This window comes from Aquarana catesbeiana, linkage group LG01, assembly GCF_042186555.1.
Source record: "Aquarana catesbeiana isolate 2022-GZ linkage group LG01, ASM4218655v1, whole genome shotgun sequence".
Taxonomy (NCBI): Eukaryota; Metazoa; Chordata; class Amphibia; order Anura; family Ranidae; genus Aquarana; species Aquarana catesbeiana.
Window position 1 is genome coordinate 243650852 of NC_133324.1, and position 18880 is coordinate 243669731.

The following is an 18880-nucleotide window of genomic DNA, read 5'->3' on the forward strand; positions in this document are numbered from 1 at the left end:
AAAACACACATTCCTCTGACATGGTGATATTTCAATAGTTTTAGCATTGATTCCCCTTCACCATGTGTTAATGTTTACACAATGTGGTACAGGAGCCATCGCCACTTTTTACCTCATTTACATTTCCTAATCTCTCTTTGTAGGTCAATGTTCTGCTTCCATAAAGAAAAGAAAAAAGTTAATAAAGCCTCCCACCATTTGGCTTAATTACATTTGGCATGTCCATGGTCACTTTCCACAAGAAAAAAAAAAATAAAAAATTTCTGAAACAATTGACAAACACCATAAGGAAACACAAGTTTTAAGAAGGCTCATTTATTACACCTCTGTACACTGAGGGGGGTACAGTGGGTTAATGAGAAATGGTCTTAGAAAAACAAAATGTAGAAGTGGCATTAAAACCAAAATTGAAATCATGTATAAAAATATATTGAAGAGTGACAAACACTGAACTTAGATTATTCTTGCCAGTTTCCACCAACAGTAAAAAGATTTCTTAAAAACATTGAATATATTATACGGGCCCAGTCAAATAGCAATTGAAAGAAAAAAAAAAAAAAAAACCTACACTACCTGAAAAATCACCACTTGTTATAAAGACCAATAAGGACAATTCTTAGAATTTATCAAATACAATGTAATAATTTTCTCCTAAATATTTTAACTTGCTTAGGCAAATATTCTTTGGGGCAGAAAACTCACAAAAACTGTACTGAATCACACATCAAAACGAACATCATTGGTTTCAAGTTCCGTAAACACTGCCCAATATAGAATGGACTTCAGGTTTTTCGCACCAAATTCATAAAAGAGAAAAAAAAAAAAAAAAAAGCTTACTGCCTTTATCAGATTATTAGAGTTATAGGGCAGGCAGTTTTTTTTTTTTTAAATCTGTCTATAACCTTTAAAACCTAGAAAGCTTCACATAGCATGTCAGAGTCCCCACATTTGACTAGGCTAAAAGTTAGCTTCCAGGTAAGGTAAAAGGAGGCAAGCATGTTAAGACTCTGTAGCAGTTTTCCGAATACTGAGCTCCTGTCAGAGCGACATTACTTTCAGCAGGAATTTACCACCCTTGTGCTGGAAGCATAGGTCAGCGAATATGCTGCCTGTAGCTTTTTTTTTTTTTTCCCCCATGCGAGATGCAGTGATGCCATTCTCAGTGAAACAAGGAGCTAAAAATCTGCTTACTTTTGTTGCTCACATTACTGTGGGAAAACCACATCACAAGTTTCAACCATACAAACTATGCCCAACGTATACAGTGTCATTTGTACTGCATTTCTAGGCATAAAAACCCCATTGACTTAACACATAAGTAACAGTTTATGGAATTTGAAAGCAATTTCCATGCTCAGTAATAAAAGAAAAAATTGGACTCTTCTGCCCCTTTGTGCAGTCCAGCTCTGCAGTTTGGATCCCCTGCTCATCTGGCCCTCACAACTGAAAAAAAAAAACACCCAACAGATGAGCGAACAACTTTTATATAGATTTCATTCAGCACTCAAACCAATTAGGAGGTTTCTGCCAAAATCAGATCTATGCGAAACCTAAACAGCAAGACAAACTCCAAAAATGTACATCTCAAATGACATTTGTCATCTATTAAAAGAATACTTGTATTTTTTTCACTATAAAAACGGAAATGTAGCTGCTTGGCTGTTTGTACTTTTACATAAAAAGATGGTCTCCTTGCTTTTTTTCAGAAATGCTGAAAACGGTTATTTGCCTTATATAGAATCTATGCAAACAAAACCTACCGGCTCGCTGCTCTTTAAGGAATACTGTATCATTCTCTTTTCTTGGATGCAAGTCAATACTTGTAACAAAGTCAACTAATTAATTGCGCCTGCTAACACTCAATCTTTATCTTAAAAATGCACATGTATTCTTTCATATAAATCACTTTACACATGAAAGTACTTTTCTCAGGCAGTTTGGTTGTGTAGAAAGCGAATTTCAAATATTTCTTAAATATTAAAAAAATTAAAAATATTATAAGTTCTAGTGTACAAGGTCATCATTCCTTCTTTTTTTGCTGGTTTCGGGGGGAGTTTTTTAACACGTTTCTGAGCCGAAGGTAAGTGCCAGTAGCCTCTGACATGTTATCATACTCAAATGGTGTTATTCCCTCAGCAAACTTACTCCTGTCTGGAATACTAGATTTAAAAGGAGATGGTGCACATGCTGCCTCTTCTGCATCTCCATCCTCTTCTTCTGTCACCTTAAGTCCTACAGCAGTTCCATTAGGCTTTGCAGGATTTTCTGCCACAGTGTTGTCACTGACTTTCTCATTTAACAATACATTACCTTTGGGAATTCGAGCGGAGTTATCAGGCTCATGTCCAGCTGCTTCAAGGAATGCATCAGGTGGTGTTGACTTTTCTACAATTTTTTGACCCCTAATATTTCTTCCTGTGGCACTTTCCATTTCAGTCCTGCTTGGTGATGAGGCAACAGAATTGCCATTTAATGGTGTATTTACATCTGATTCACTATTTGTGCTCTCTGCATTTTCAAGAGCAGCCCAAATTAAACGCTGCTGTTCTTCTAATTCTTCCAAAGTCAAGGTGTCCTCATCCATGCCATCACCCGCCTGTGTCTTAAGACTAGCTCTAGAATGAAGCGATGGAGAGCCCCTATTAGGAGTAGGAGGTGGTGTTCCTTTTGGAAGTGGAGGAGGAGTTGGTGTTGGCGGGGGTGGTGGAATGAAATTTTGAGGGGTTGAAGGTGGAGTTCCACGGGGCATTGGAGGTGGAGAGCAATATGGAGGGAGAGGTGGTTGGAAACTGAAACCTGCTGGCGAATAATCTGAATCTAAAATCAGAAGAAAAAAAAAAAAAAATTTAACGTCACTGTGCAGTGTTATATACACATCTTGTGTTATGTTACATAAGTGGTTTTTAACTTTGATTTCTGAAAAGGTCTATGTACTCCATTATTAAAAACACTTGTAAGTGGTTGAGATGCGTTTTTATTGCTTGCTCAAACACTCCCCCTTTTGCTGCAGAGGCAGCGGCCAGGGGTGTACACATGCAGTCATACCTCCTGTTGCATTCGTCAGATTCAAATGAAAAAGGGACAGTACTGAAACAATTCAGACTAAAATACACAACTTCCTGCGAAAGGCTGAGCAGCACTCAGCCCAACTCAATTTTGTTCCGGTAGCAGACAGGAATCCCTATACCGCTTCTAGAACACAGCGCTGAATACTGCAAGTAACCAATGCTACACAGTTTATACAGTACTGAGAGCAACTGAATTTCCTAGTAAACAAAATAGTTAATTGGGCTAAGCTGGCCCAAACAATATAAAATACAAAACCTGACATTAGGCTTTAAAGTGACACCAAACTCTAGTGGAGAAAAAAAAAAAAAAAAAAAAGTGACGGGATAATTGAGGTTTAAGAGCCAACATAGGATAATGTGGCAGAAAACACAGGAAAATGATTGCATGAAAAATAGATTTGATTACAGGGCTATTGGGTAGTGGATGTGTATGAATTATCCTTGGGAAATAAGGATGTCATTTGGTGTCACTTTAATAATGAATCTAACACAGATTTAGAAAAGTTAGGCCGCCTTCAGCTGTAGACAAAGGACAACTTCAAACCTAAATCTAAACTATTAAACTACATAAAAGTTGTTAACGTGGGTAGATTCTTGTACATAATGGCAAATACATTTACATTTTAGTGACCAACTGGAAAAAATTCAGACTTAGAAGAAAAAAAAAAAAAAAAAAAAAAAAAAAAAAGAATTCTGACTAAACTTGTACATTCCATGTCTTTCAGTACAGTACGGGACACAAGTTGAATATTCAGAAAACCTGGGTTATAGGCTGGTACCTACAGGTAACAGACACTGGCAAAGCTTTTGAGGACACACCCCTGGGCATCCCTCCTATAACACTACCCCAATCCACGACTCCTCAGTTTTGTAGCAATCTATGCAGAATAACGCAAGATTAGAAAAGAGGATGGCCAGTGTTTTGTACTGTACTCCAAAATGTGGAATTGACAAGTAAAATTCCTTTTATCTTAATCATACAGTACAGGACAGACTGAAATCGGTATTTAAAGTGGATGTAAACCCACTGTCATCCTTTCTAAACTACTGCCATAGTGGTTATCTATAAGGATATACATGCCTCCTGCATGTATCCTTACCTGTTAAATGTCCCCCTCTGTCACGAGACCCGAAAAACTGCAGATTCTGTGGGTGGGTCTGTTGTCTGGAGCTTGGTGGGTGGAGTCATGATGACAGACTCCCCGCCCACCTCTACACTCATTGTCAACATGCATTTTCTCCAGTGTAATTTCTTACACTGAACTTCTGCTATGATCACCAACATCCAGTCAAAACCCAGAAAAGTCACCATATGACTTCAGCATGCCCAATCATACTGAGGTGTAGAGCAGCCAATCCTGGGAGAGCTAGAGAAGGGGATCTGAAGTACACAGAATGCCTCTCTCCACTTTCTGCCTACATCCACTTTAACCCAAAAGCAAACATTTTGCAGCTTACCATTTCTTAGAAGAAAAAAGAAAGCCAAAAATGAGAATTAATGCAGCCATCACATCTATCATCTAGTGATCCAGCCAGTAAGTCTGTTTTTCAAAAGAAAAAGCTACAGGAGGTATATTACTGGCTTGATCACGAGATGAAAAAAGCCTGTGAAAACGAACTGTTGCAGCCACCACATCTAAAGATTGGTAACCTGCAATATATTAGGACTTTTGTTTTGGGTTAAATACCGCTTGAATACTCAGACTCTAGGACATGCTGAAGAAATGAATGAGAAGGGTCAAACAGAACTGTGTCACACACCCAACTTTGAGATTGATCCAGTCTATCTGTTCAAGAATGGGGAATGTCTCATTTGAGTTAGATCTTTTTGTAACCCAAAGGGGCATGGAGAAACAGAGGAAAAGCAAGTGCATCAATGCCAGGGCTTTTGTGTACATAGCAGAAGTGAGCATTTGCAATCATCTTACTTAACCACTTGCCACCAACCATATAGCAATAGGACGTCATCAAAGTGGTTGCGATATCCTGACTGGATGTCATATGACGTCGGCAGGATATCAAGCTGATGCGCGCCCCCGGGGGCGTGCATCGCTGCGATTGTTGTTGTGGTGTGTCAGTCTGACACACAGCAACTCCGATCTAGGTAAAGAGTCTAACAGACTCTTTACCACGTAATCAGCCTTGTCCAATCATGGCTGATCATGATGTAAACAGGAAGAGCCGTTGATCAGCTTTTCCTCACTTGCGTCTGTCAGATGCGAGGAGAGCCGATCGGCTGCTCCTCTGACAGGAGGGGGGTCTGTGCTGATTATCAGCGCAGCCCCCCCCGAGGATGTCACCACCAGGTATGCCACCCTAGACCAACAGCTATGCCAATCAGTGCCCACAATGAATGCCAATGCCCACAATGGGCATCACTGATTGGCAGGCATTGTTTGGCACTGATTGGCATCCATGCGTGCCGCCTTTCAGTGCCCATCCGTGCCGCACCATCAGTAAAGGAGGGAAAATTTAAAAAAAAAAAAAAAAACCTTAAAGTTTTGCAACAGAAAAAAAAAATTTTTTCAAAATGTTCGTTTTTTTATTATTTGTTTGGCAGAAAATAAAAATCCCAGAGGTGATCAAATACCACCAATATAAAGCTCCATTTGTGGGAACAAAATGATAAAAATTTACTTTGGGTACAGTGTAGCATGACCGCGCAATTGTCATTCAAAGTGCAACAGCGCTAAAAGCTGAAAATTGGTCTGGGCAGGAAGGTATATAAGTACCCGGTATTGAAGTGGTTAAAAGCCTTTACATCATTCCGGCTGCTCATTATTCCTGTGTTTTTTCCAGGGCAGGCATATCAGGATTCGACGGTGGTAAGGATGGTGGATCTGGAGAAGGAGCCTGGAGTTCGAGACTGATGCCAGAATTAAAAGCCAATAGTTACCTGAGAAATTGTGACAAGAGCTGCAGAAAAATCTGCCTTGGTCAGGTAGGTTGCTTTTTGTGTGCCTGAAACACAGTTAGAATCGCAGAGACTATTAGAATTTGGTCCTGCTCCTGTGGATGGGACAGTGTTGTGCTGGAACTCATGAGTTAGGGAGCAGAAACAGGGTAAGCGTGGATTGCAAGGATATAACAGCAGACTGTGCTGTAGCGAATCAGTGGCAAAAAGGCGTGAGGAAACGCCCAAGTAACTTATAAGGGCTCTTGGCAGAATTGGTGGTAAAGTTTGCAACCTTTGTGTGAGGTGACACCTGTTCATCTTTCTGAGACGAAGCTCTGAGTGGTTATAAGGCCCTTTACTACGTGTTGCGCTGTCATCCAATGACAGCCAATTAGGAAGTAAACAGAAGCCGGATATCAGCATTTTTTTTCTCCTTCCAATCAGCATGAGGAGAAAATAAAGCCGGTAACCGGCTTTTGTTACAGGGACAATGGTCCCGATCTGTGCCATCTATCAGTGACCCATCTCCCCCCCATCAGTGCCCCCCCAATCAGCACCCCCTCACCAGTGCCAATCAGTGAAGAACAATTACTTGTCTGTTTCATAGTTGTGTTAGAAATTTTTTCAGTTTTCTGCATTTGTTTCCTCAGCAAAAAATAAAAAAAACAGTAGCGATTAAAATACCACCAAAAGAAAGCTCTATTTGTATGAAAAAGCTATATAAAAAAAACGTTATACTTACCTTCCCTGTGTGAAGGGTTTTGCAGAGTGGCCCTGATCCTCTTCTTCTGGGGTCCCCCAGTGGCGCTCCTCCCTGCATAGAGTGCCCCCTCAGAGACCCGCATTCCAAGGGGGCACCCGTGCGTGCTTCCGAGTCCTGCAGCTGCGTCCATTGACACACAGCAGGACTCGGGCCCAGTCCCCCGTGTCACTGGATTTGATTAACAGCAGCGGGAGCCAAAGTTTCCTGCTGCTATCAAGCTGTACAATTAGGACAGGGGGCTGCTGCACTACAGAAGGTTTTTCTCCTTAATGCATAGAAATCATTAAAGGTGAAAAACCAAGGGTTTACAACCCCTTGAAGCATTACTTGACACTTGTTGAAAGCCTGTCTGCAGCTTGCTTAAAAAATGACAGCAGCCCCATTTTCATTTGCCTTTCTCTAAACAGATAAAATGCTGCACAAATTTGAGTACTCATTTTGCTGGAAACCTTCCGGTCTAATTTTTGTATACATCCTCCCGATTGAGGACTTTCCTTACAGGGCTATAAAAGGATTACATAATTGGCATGCGTTCTCTTACCAGATGCCACGTCCATATCCATGGGTGACGCCACTTTGCTTCCGGAGGTCTTCTGTCTTTTACTTTCTGAACCTGAAGTAGACAAAGATCTCTTCTGGCCAATATTGTGCCTCGGCTGTGAAAATCCAAATACATATTACAAAGCACGTAGGAAATTGTGTATTTGCAGCTAAAAGGATTAAAAATCAACTTTGATAGAGATTTGAAGAGGAAGAAGAAGAGGAAGAAGAGCAAGTCCACAGAACATGTCACAAGTTCCAAGTCCCTGTGCGGCACGATCTCACATGCACAGTGGGAAGCCACCTTGGATTCATAAAAAGATGGTGGTGCCAGGGATACAGCAGTGGTGAGAAGAATCAGCTGCAGGAAGACATCGCTGGATACCATGGGCTGGTAAAGAGCGTTTCTTTTAACAGCTTGCTGACCAGCGCAAGCCGATGTAAGCCGGCAGAATGGGCGTACAGGTACGTCCACTTTAAGCAGCGGTGTTGTGGGCACGCGCCCGCCACGGTCTCCGTGACCACGGGTCCTGCAGACTTGATGTCCGCCGGGTGCCCGCCATCATGTCACGGAGAGGAAGAACGGGGAGATGCTTTTGTAAACAAAGCATTTCCCCGTTCTGCCTAGTGACAGGACAGAGATCACAGCTCTCGGTCAGAAAGCGGTGATCACTGTCCTTTGTGTTAAAGCCCAGCCCCCTCACAGTTAGAATCACTCCCTAGGACACACTTTACCCCTTCACTGCCCCCTAGTGGGTAACCCTTTTACACAGTAATCAATGCATTTTTATAGCATCGATCGCTGTATAAACTGTCCCAGAATAGTGTCAAAAATGTCCGATGTGTCCGCCATAATGATGTCGCAGTCTCGATGATAAAAAAAAAAAAAAAAAAAAAAATTAAAGCCATAAAACTATCCCCTATTTAGTAGACACTATTAATTTTGTGCAAACCAATCAATATACGTTTATTGCAATTTTTTTACCAAAAATATGTAGAATACATATCGGCCAAAACTGAGGAAAAAAATTGTTTATATTTTTGGGGGATATCTAATATAAACAAAAAGTAAATAGTGTTTTCAAAATTGTCAGTGTTTATAACGCAAAAAATAAAAAACCGCAGAGGCGATCAAATACCACCAAAAGAAAGCTCTATTTGTGGGAAAAAGAAAAACAAAAAAAAAAAAGGACGTCAATTTTGTTTGGGTACAACGTCGCACGACCATGCAATTGTCAGTTAAAGCGACGCAGAGTATTGACAATTGCATATTTTAATTGTATCAGAAGCGCATCTGATCAGTTACAAAAAAAAAAAAAACTGACTTGGTTGCAACTCCCAAGTTGCAGGCGTGTGAACCAAGCCTTATACTAAGGAAAACAGGAAATTACCCCTATAAGGCAAGCTAGATAATCATAAATGTTCTTCCTTTTAGATAGCAATTTTAATACAAAACCAAGTAGCAACTATTTCAATTCCACCCCCCCCCCCCATACTGGTTAATGCCACAGTTTAAAAAAGCACTTACTTTTGGAAAGTTATGAGACAGGTAGCTGGCAAAAACATCTTTCTGGTGTGATGGCTGCATTGGAGTTGATCCAAAACTTCTCCAATCCTGATGAGAAAAGCAAAGGCAATTTGTTGCAACGGTGATAATTGTATAAAAAACAAACTAAAAATAGAGGCCAGAAAAGGGTCTAGACATAAAAAAAAAAAAAAAAAAAACACATGCACGGTTGAGCATCTTTTTCTGTTATATTCTCCCATTTCACCTCAATATCCCACCGTCCTCATTAAATACATCCAGTGGAATCCCCTAAAACAGTGTTTATTCTATCCAACATCCTGCATGCTTTAACTATTTAGATGAATATGTTTTTCCATAAAAAGGATCACAAGATACTTAACCTAAAATTAGTTATATTTTGTGTTAATTCATCCCATGTTTCAGCTGAGATTCAGGCTCTTTTAAACCTACAAAACCTAATACACGTTTACCATACATTAAAAACAAGCACTCAAACTTGACAGATGAGCCGTTTTCTTTTCTGCAACCTATGGTTGCAGGAAAGAAAATCGTACCAATTCCCCCATCAACACATTCACGATGATGGGGGAATCCCTTTCACAGAGCTAGTGTGCTCTCCTGGCGGGGGGAGCCATCTTGGTCAGGGGAACACAGCGATTATTGCTATTGGCTACAGCCATTAGCAATCGCATGAAAAATCCGACATGTTGGCTGTACCCAAGTTGACTGATCAACCTGGGCACAATCAGCCTGCCCATACACGGTTCGAACAATGCAATCAATCAAGATACTGGTACAAGACTTGTAAAACGCAAACCATTTCACCCCCCCCCCCCCCAAAAAAAAAAAAAAAAGAGCTTGTTTTTAGCCTTTAAGCCTTAAGTTTTTTTTGTATTTTTTTTTTAAAGATATTTATTAAACGTTTGTGTCAACATACAAATGGAGAAAAAAAAAAAATACTTTGGCGATTCATAGCATTATAATATTACATAAATTCACTGAAGTGCTCAATAAACAATTTCCATTTAAACAAGTCTCTTGTAGTCAAATATGAATTACCATGAATGTACAGTATGTATTTCTTTAGTTGCATAACCACTAGGGGGGTGTGTACATGGTTTAGGTGCATGTCAACTGTAAGCCCCGGTTCACACAGGGGCGGCACGACTTGCAGGCACACGACTGCCACGGCAACTTGCAAAACGACTTCTGTATAGAAGTCTATGCAAGTCGCCCCCAAAGTAGTACAGGAACCTTTTTCTAAGTCGGAGCGACTTGCGTCGCTCCTATTAGAACGGTTCCATTGTACAGAACGGGAGGCGACTTGTCAGGTGGCTAGGTCGCCCGACAAGTCGCCCGTGTGAACCGGCACTTAGGAACATTATCCATCTTGTGAAAGGGTTAGGAAGTTTGTATAGAGGTAGCGAGTCGTTGATCAGTTTTAGCCAAAGGGATCTTAGGGGTGTCTGACCGTTTCCAGGACAATAGTATGGTTTTTCTCTCATAAAAATGGGAGGATACGAAGAAGTCTTTTTACATGGGTTGAGATGTGGAGATCCCAAAAAATTCCCAGCAGGCAATTCTTGGTGTAAAATGTTTGGGAGGCCTATTGCTAATGAGATGAAGTCCCCACTTCCGTCCAGAAGTTCTGAACTATTGAAGTACAGAAACAATGTAAAAAATCTGCCGTCTGGCTACATCCTCTAAACCAGTCTGCTGTGGGTGTCACTCCCAGTTTATATAACCTAGCAGGGTTTAGGTGGGATAATGAAAAATTTTAATATTAAGGATACGGTCCTTGGATGATATTACGGACGTCTTGTATGCATCACTAAATTCTGACCAGTCATCCTCTAAGTGTAGAGTCCATTTTGTCTGAGCCATTCAAAATCAGGGGTTGCTATCAGTCATGAGGGCAGCGTAGTATGTGGAAAAAAGTTTAGTCAGGGTTTCGCAGTACAGTACAAGTTTAGGGTCAGGGTGTCGCAGTACTTTCTCTAACTGGGGTATAGCTATGGTATTTTCTAACGAGCCGAATTGGGCACACATGACATGTCGGAGTTGGTAATAGAACATATATAAACGTGGCAAGTCAAAATCAGCCCGCATTTGCTGGAAGGATTTAAATCCCTGCGTGTCATATAGATGCCACAGGTATTTAACTCCCTTGGAGTACCACCGTTGCGGGTCAGGTAGAGAGTATAGTTCTTTATAGTTGGGGTTAAACCACAGAGGGTTATTAGGTGACATTGACCACGTTTTTTTTGTGATTTTGGAATCATTTTAACCACTTCGCATCCAGGCCAATTCTGACACTTCGCTCCTACATGTAAAAAAAAAAAATCATAATTTCTTTGCTATAAAATTACACAGAACCCCCAAACATTATATATTTTTTTTAGCAGAGACCCTAGAGAATACAATGGTGGTCATAATGTGAAAGATGAAGTTACGCTGAGTAAATAGATACCCAACATGTCACGCTTCAAAATTGCACACGCTCGTGGAATGGCGCCAAACTTTGGTACTTAAAAATCCCCATAGGCGACGCTTTAAAATTTTTACTGGTTACATGTTTTGAGTTACAGAGGAGGTCTAGGGTTAGAATTATTGCTCTCGCTCTAACGTTCGCGGCAATACCTCACATGTGTGGTTTAAACACCGTTTTCATATGTGGGCAGGACTTACGTATGCGTTCGCTTCTGCGTGCGAGCACACGGGGACAGGGGTGCTTTAAAAAAAAATTTTTATTGTTAATTTTACTTAAATTTTAATTTTGACACTTTTTAAAAAAATATATATTTTTTTGTATCACTTTTATTCCTATTACAAGGAATGTAAACATCCCTTGTAATAGGAATATGGCATGACAGGACCTCTTTACAGCGAGATATGGGGTCATTAAGACCCCACATCTCACCAATAGGCTGGGAAGCCTAAAATAAAAAAAATAAATAAATAAAAAAAAAATCACCGTTTCCCAGCCGAGGCGGCGCCGTTTTTTGGAATGCAGAGGCCGGGCGTGACGTCATAACATCGCACCCTGCCTCCGAACGATCATAGAGACTCCGGCGACCATCTGGTCCGCCGGAAATCTCCATGGTCAACATCCGGGGCCAGCGGATCCGCTCTCGGACTCACCGATCGCTGAGGTGGGTCGGTAGAAGCGGCGGGAGGGGGGACGTCCCCTTTCGCCGCCCGTAAGAACGATCAAGCAGCGGAACAGCCGCTATGATCGATCCTATGGTGTACGGAATCGCCGGCTGAAAATGCTGATATCTGAATGATGTCTGTAGCCTCAGGCATCATTCAGATATAACCCCAGAAAGTCGAGGCCGTCATGACGGCCTAAGGATATCAAGTGGTTAAAAAGGGATAGCAAAGTACAGTAGTTAGTATAGTTGTGCCTGGGCGGGCTGGAGCCCGGCCTCTGTATACGATATTATGGAGTGTCTCCAGAGAGGAGGCATTTGCCGCAGCGGAGTGGAGCCAGTCATGGATATGGACCAGTTGGGAAGCCAGGTAATATAAATAGAAGTTAGGGAACGCTAACCCAGCCAGATGCGCCAGTAGCCTTAGTGTCTCTAACGCCAATCTAGGGGATCTGCCATTCCATAAAAACACTGTGCATGTGGTATCTATCCGTTTAAAGACAGATCTAGGGATCCTGCATGGTGTGTTGGCTAGTACATACAACAGTTTGGGTAGATAGATCATTTTTAGAACGTTAGCCCTTCCAATTAAATCTAAGGGAAGGTCCATCCATTGCTTAGTCTTTGCTAGTAATTGGGCCAGTAAGGGACACAAATTGTTTTCAATATAGGAGGATAGGGGTAGTTGCACTATGACCCCCAGGTATCTGAAAGAGGACACCACTTGTAGTCTTGAGTCCGGGTGTATCTGCACAGTTGCATCTGGGTCTAAGGGAAAAAAGATTAGGTTTGTCCCAGTTCACACGAAATCGAGTAGTCAAAGTTATCCATCTCTAGTAGTAGCGTCTTTAGTGAGTTTTGAGCATCAGCTAGGTATACCAAAGTGTCATCCGCATATAGCGAGAGCCGCTCTTCGATAGTAGCGATAGGGAGGCCTTTAATCTGCTAGGAGCAGCAAATGCGTACTGCTAGTGGCTCCGTAGCCAGGAAAAATAGGAGGGGTGACAGCGGGCACCCCTGCCTAATGCCACTAGTAATGCAAAAGGTAACTAATGTGTGAGTTAACTAGTATGCGGGCCTGTGGGGAGGTGTAAAAGGAGTCTTATCCAAGCAATAATACAAGGGCCAAAGCCATACCGTTGCAGTACCTGAAAAAGATTGGGGCCATTCCACACTGTCAAAGGCCTTACATGTGTCCAAGGACACAATAGCTCGGGTAGGTGTACAGTCGTGTGGATATTGAAGATTCTGGAATAGTCTACAAATGTTCATTCTCGTAGATCTGCCAGGTATAAAGCCTCACGTGATCGCATCTGACCAGTTTCTCAACTACGGTGTTTAGGCAGTTGGCCAATATTTTGGCAAGGATCTTAACATCCACTTTAAGAGAGATTGGGTGATATGAGTCGCATTTAAGTGAATCTTTGCGTGGTTTCAGTAGTAAAATAATCAGGGGTTTCCTCATTGTGGGGGGAAGAATCCCAGCTATTAGGGCTTCATCATATGTTTTCAGAAGAGAAGGGCAGAGCAAGTGCTGAAATTGGGAGTACCATTCAGCTGGGAAGCAGTCAAGCTCTGGTCTTATGTGCCGGTAGTTGTGAAATGGCTAGCGCGATTTCCTCGACAGAGAGGTGCCTCTAAATCTTTACTGCGCTCAGTTGAGAGGGAAGGGAGCGATATCTGGGCCAAGTAGTCACTTAGTTGGGAGTCTGTGTATTCTGCGAGTATAGATTTTTATAAAAGTCCAAAAACATCTCCATGTCTCTTGGGGTGTCACTAATCTGTCCCGGTGCAGTCAGAATTCGGGGGATTGAAATGGGAGTGTTCAGGTCTGGTCAGATAAGATAAGCTAAGAGGAGGCCAGCCTTGTTACCATGCTCAAATGATTTTTGTGTAGCATGCGTTTGTGTGAGGTCTAATAAGCGGAGCTCATATTTTCTGCGACATTGCAACCAAGTGTCTGTTAACTAGACTAGGGTTGGAGGCATAGGTAGTTTCTGCAGACGTCATATCAGCCTCCAATTCCATCGTATGTTGTTTGGTATTTTTATGTAAAATGCCAGTGATAGACATAAGAGTACCCCGCAACGTGGTCTTAAAAGCCTCCCATTCTAAGTGGGTCCACTGTGCCAGTATTTTACTATACTATTCCCACATTCTCTCTGTACCATATCATCCTCCAACCAGTAAGAGTTCAGGCAGCACACACACTCGGGCCTGATCCTGGAAGGAGGAGATCCACCGCCAAAGGAGCATGGTTCGATACCCCTCTAGGTAGGAAGGATATGGCAGATACAACTGGGAGGATATCCCGCATGCCAGGTCTATACACATGGTGTGGAAAGAGTCCAAATGGCAGGAACATTGGCACATATCCGGGTGTTTCCACCTCCATATCTCAGTAAGTCCATGCACCTGGGCCCAGTCAGTAAAGGAATGGTAGGATCTGCCCCCACCCCCCAGATGGTCCATTGCTGGGCTCATTACTGCATTAAAGTCACCCACATACAGCAGTGGGCCTGGGGGCCTAGACAATAGCGTAAGCGACAATTTTACCAACACATCTGCGGAGAATGGGAGAGGTACATAGACGGTCACCAGGGTAAAGGTTACTGAGGCAATTTGTATCATAAGTACGACATACCTGCCTTCTGGGTCCATTTTAATCTGCAAAACCTCCGCATGTAGAGATTTAGCCAACAAAACGAGACCCCTCTGGAGTAAGCTGTACGAGTGGCATGATAAGAGTAAGCCAGCCAGGGCCGCCTAAGGGACCTCATTTTAGAGTCAACCAAATGTGTTTCCTGGAGACAAATAATGTGGGGACGTTGCTTTTTCAGGACTGAGAACACTAGGGATCGCTTCTGAGGCGAGATCAATCCTCTAGCGTTCCAGTGTGGCCATGGCACAGCAAACAGTGTAAGGTATATATCCCGAGGGCTTGTGGCAGAGGCGCACCATGGCATGCCATGCCTTTCGGGATACAAACAGACATGTAATAACAGGTATAAGGCACTATTCAAGTTAAAGCAGGACAAATACACATGAAAAACCAAAAGTACAAGAGAAAAAAGAACCAAAAATAAGGACATCCAAAAAGAGAAAAAAAGTTGGAAGTCCCTGAAAAACCTTGAACCCCCCTCTCCGCTCGGCCATCCCAAATATAGCGGGCCTTGAATCCCTGAATTGAGAAAAGCCTTTACTTAAGTGGCTCCCCAACACCACAACAGGAGATAAGGGAGAAATGCCTCAGCATTAAAGCGATCCGGCTTCAGGGTAGTTAGTACTTAGTTGGGAGGATACAAGAGGGACAGCATTTCATCATCAGAGGGTTTGACCTCGAGGATTGTGAAGGGGTCTGATCTGAATGGTTTCAACGTGGATAGGCTGTAAACGTTAGGATTCTATTTCTAGAACCAGTTGGAGGGGTGGCGCTGCTCTTCATGATCAGAAACGGCTGTGAGTGACAGTGTGTGTCCCCCTCTTTCCATGAACATAGGGGGTGGTGGAACTGTCAGGTGGTAGCATATAGGGATATGCAGGGAGCTTGGTTACCTGTGAACAGCTTTGCGTCTCGATACATTTCCATACCGGTTGTTTAGCCACGCCATGGCTTCCTTGGGGTTGGTGTAAAAGTGAGACTTACCATCATGGATCATGCGCAATTTGACGGGAAAAAGCATGGCGGTGGGGGAGACCCTCAGGGCGTAGGTGGGTCTTCACCGCCACGAAGGAGATGGGTTGTTGCTGGACTTCTGCTTTAAAGTCAGGGTATATTGAAATGGTGTTTCCATTGTATTTCAATGGGCCTCTCTCTTGCAAGATGTAAAATGGCAACCTTGTCTTGAAAGGGACAGAGGGAGGGGAACAACTGGGGGGGGGGGGCAGCAACCCTCCTCTTGCTCCAGGAACCCCACAAAGCAGATTGCCAATTCTTGCGCTGAGGGCCACCATTTCACCTGTGTGATCCCCTATATTAACAGATAAGGGGTGTACAACATCCTCTAAGGAACTGATACGTTCTTCATTAGCACCCATTCTATCCCTTAGGTATTGCACATCTTGCTTCAATAGGGAGAAGTCCACGCAGATGGATGTAATCTGTATAGTGAGAGAAGCCTTGCAGTCCTGTATAGCTAACATTATGGTGGCTAGTGTAGGTTCAGTAGAGGGTGAACCCGGGCCTGGGCTATCTTCACTATTTAGGGGAGAGTCCTGTGCCTGCAGGGGATCAGGTTGTGTATCGAACAGGGCAGGGTCAGAGTCAGCTGCAGGCTGTGTGAAGCTGTGGTGGATGGCTGTAGCATGTCACACTGCTCTGCATTTGTCCCGGTGCCATCTTGCCATCTGAACCGGGCTAGTTGTCCCGCCGCAGATGGCGGTGCGGGTGGCCTGTGTTTCACCATGGGCACCAGTCTGAAGTATTCCCTCAGCTGTGTGGAGTATTTTGGTGTCGGTCTGGATGAAAACGGACCTAGGATGGCTGCAGGATTCCGTTCGTTAGCCGGAGCTTTGCCTTAACATGTCCGCTCTCCTCACCATCAAGCCACGCCCCCATCATCCTTTTTAAGGTTTACTAACAAGAATGGGGGGGGGGGGGGGGGGGGGGGTGGATATGGGAGACAAACTATAAAGAGAACATTTTTACTCTATGCAAGAACAAGTTTGCAATGGAGAAGAAAGCACAAGACACCCTGTAAGGTTTAAGAAAGCAGAATGTTGGAGAAGGATAAAGTTAGACCCCTTTCACACTGAAGGCGTTTTAGAGCTAAAAATAGCGCCTCCCAAGCGTGAAACCCTGAGTGCTTTCACACTGGGGGCGGTGCGCTTGCAGGATATCAGAAAAAAAGTCTTGCAAGCAGCATCTTTGGAGCGGTTCACACACCGCTCCCAAAACGCCCTGCCCATTGAAATGAATAGGAAGAGCTGCTGAAGCACCTGCAAAGTGATTCGGCAGCGCCGCAACACGGCGCTTTTAACCCTTTATTCAGCCACTAGCAGGGGGTTAAAAGCACCCTGCTAGCAGCCTAAAAGAGCCACTAAACTAGCGGCACTTTACCGCTAACGCGGCTGCGGGTGAAAGGGGTCTTAAAGTGGTACTGAACGCAAACTTGCAAAAACTGCTGACAAGGAGGTTTTTATAGCAAAAAAGACACCCAAGTGATCTTTTCTGTCCTATCTCCCCATGCGTGTCTGGAGGCACTAATGCAGTCTGAGCAGTGCACATGCAGCTCAGTCCACATTTATGGCACCTGTTCTGTACTGGGTGACTTGACTCCTTTACGCATTCACGGGAGAAGTCATCGCAGGCTGGCCATTCAAGCAGCCAAAGAGAAAGGAGAAAAAACCCTGAAGAAAAAAAAAAAAAAAAGTCCACCTTTGTGCAATCTAAGTGTCACATGATCCGTCATTACATATATATATATATATATATATACACACACACACACACACACACACACACACACACACACACACGCAAAAAAAAACAAAAAAAAAAAAAAAAACGGAACCACTCAGGACCAGTGGGAACAGTAAAAAGGCAGCACTGGAGGGCTCTGACAGGTAAGCTTGTTATAATGTGCTATGATGCAGTGCACACTAGCACATTATGGAATAAACTTGTAGCAGGGCCATTTAAATATATTTAGTGGCTAAATTTAATACTGCTTTAAAACAAAATGACTTGAATGAATAAAAATCTAAAAACCCATCAAAGCAGGAAAACATTTTGGTAAAAAAAAAAAAGAAAATGAATAGCTGATATTTGTACAAAGAAAAAAAATAAAATAAAAAGTAAGTGACATGCAAACAAAAAAAAAAAAAATACAAAAACACATGCAAAGTCCTTTGGGCTTCATAGACCAGGCATCCACATTTAGACATGCCAAACTTGTGGCATGGATTTTCAATTTAAATCCGGGACTGGACAAATTTCAATTCATGTATGGGCAGCAGACTGGCTGTACACAAGTCAGTCAATTGACTCGTAAACATGCCTGTTGGAATTGTTTTTATGGATGCACCAAAATATTAGCCTCCAAAAATAGGGTTGTTGGCACTTTGCAGATAGAAAAAAAAAGGTGCTGACACTGAGCACGAAAAACACACGCGATTCTGCTGCGCCTGGGTTTGTAAGCCTATTCACTGTCCCAGGCCCCACAAGGTCGGTGCCGCAGGCATAATTGTACATACGGGTTGCCGTTATCCTACATTAACCGCTTCAGCTCCGAATGAAGGTTTACCTCTTCATTACCAGGCCATTTTTTTGCAATACGGCACAGCGTTACTTTAACTGACAATTGCACAGTCGTGCGACACTATCCAAATAAAAAATTGATGTCTTTTTTTCCCCCCACAAATAGAAAAAAAAGAAATAAATAAAAAAGAAAAAATAAAACCTAAACTTCTTCATCAGTTTAGGCCAATATGTATTCTGCTACATGCTTTTGGTAAAAAAAAAAAAAAGTGTATATTGATTGGTTTGTACAAAAAGATAGAGTCTACAAACCATGGGATATTTTTTACAGATCAGACACTAAGTGACACTTGATACTTTTATGGGGACCAGTGATCCTAATACAGTGATCAGTGCTAAAAAAATATGCACTGTCAATGTACTGACGGCTGCAGCTTAAATAGCTTCAGGACCCAGCCAATCACTGGCAAAGGGGCAGGCCACCAACCACAAACATTCTGAGGGATGGATACAATGTGGATTGGCTACATGGCTTACGTCCCCACACTCTCATTCGATGTGCAGTCTAGGGTACAGAGGGGTGAGCTCCAGATCGGTTTCATCCCTTTTTTTGACGTGGTGTGATTTTTAGCTGGCTCCTAGATTCAAAGCAAATTTGTCAAGCCCTGGCTTAATGTGTCAGAAAGTTAGTCAACATGTCTCATAAGCAGTTTGGTGCAGATGACTACAGAAAC

General features: G+C 42.7%; 1 protein-coding gene across 1 annotated transcript in view; it reads right to left on the reverse strand.

The window, feature by feature from the left end:
* Positions 1–299: 299 nt before the first annotated feature.
* ZCCHC8 (zinc finger CCHC-type containing 8) overlaps positions 300–18880 on the reverse strand; it is a 65385-nt gene continuing 46804 nt past the window's right edge. Inside the window, exons 12-14 of the mRNA XM_073627023.1 lie at positions 8796–8882; positions 7269–7383; positions 300–2817 (exon numbers count right to left, since the gene is read on the reverse strand). Of these exons, the coding sequence (XP_073483124.1) occupies positions 2021–2817; positions 7269–7383; positions 8796–8882 (999 nt within the window). The 3' untranslated portion in view covers positions 300–2020. The remainder of the gene's footprint in view (positions 2818–7268; positions 7384–8795; positions 8883–18880) is intronic.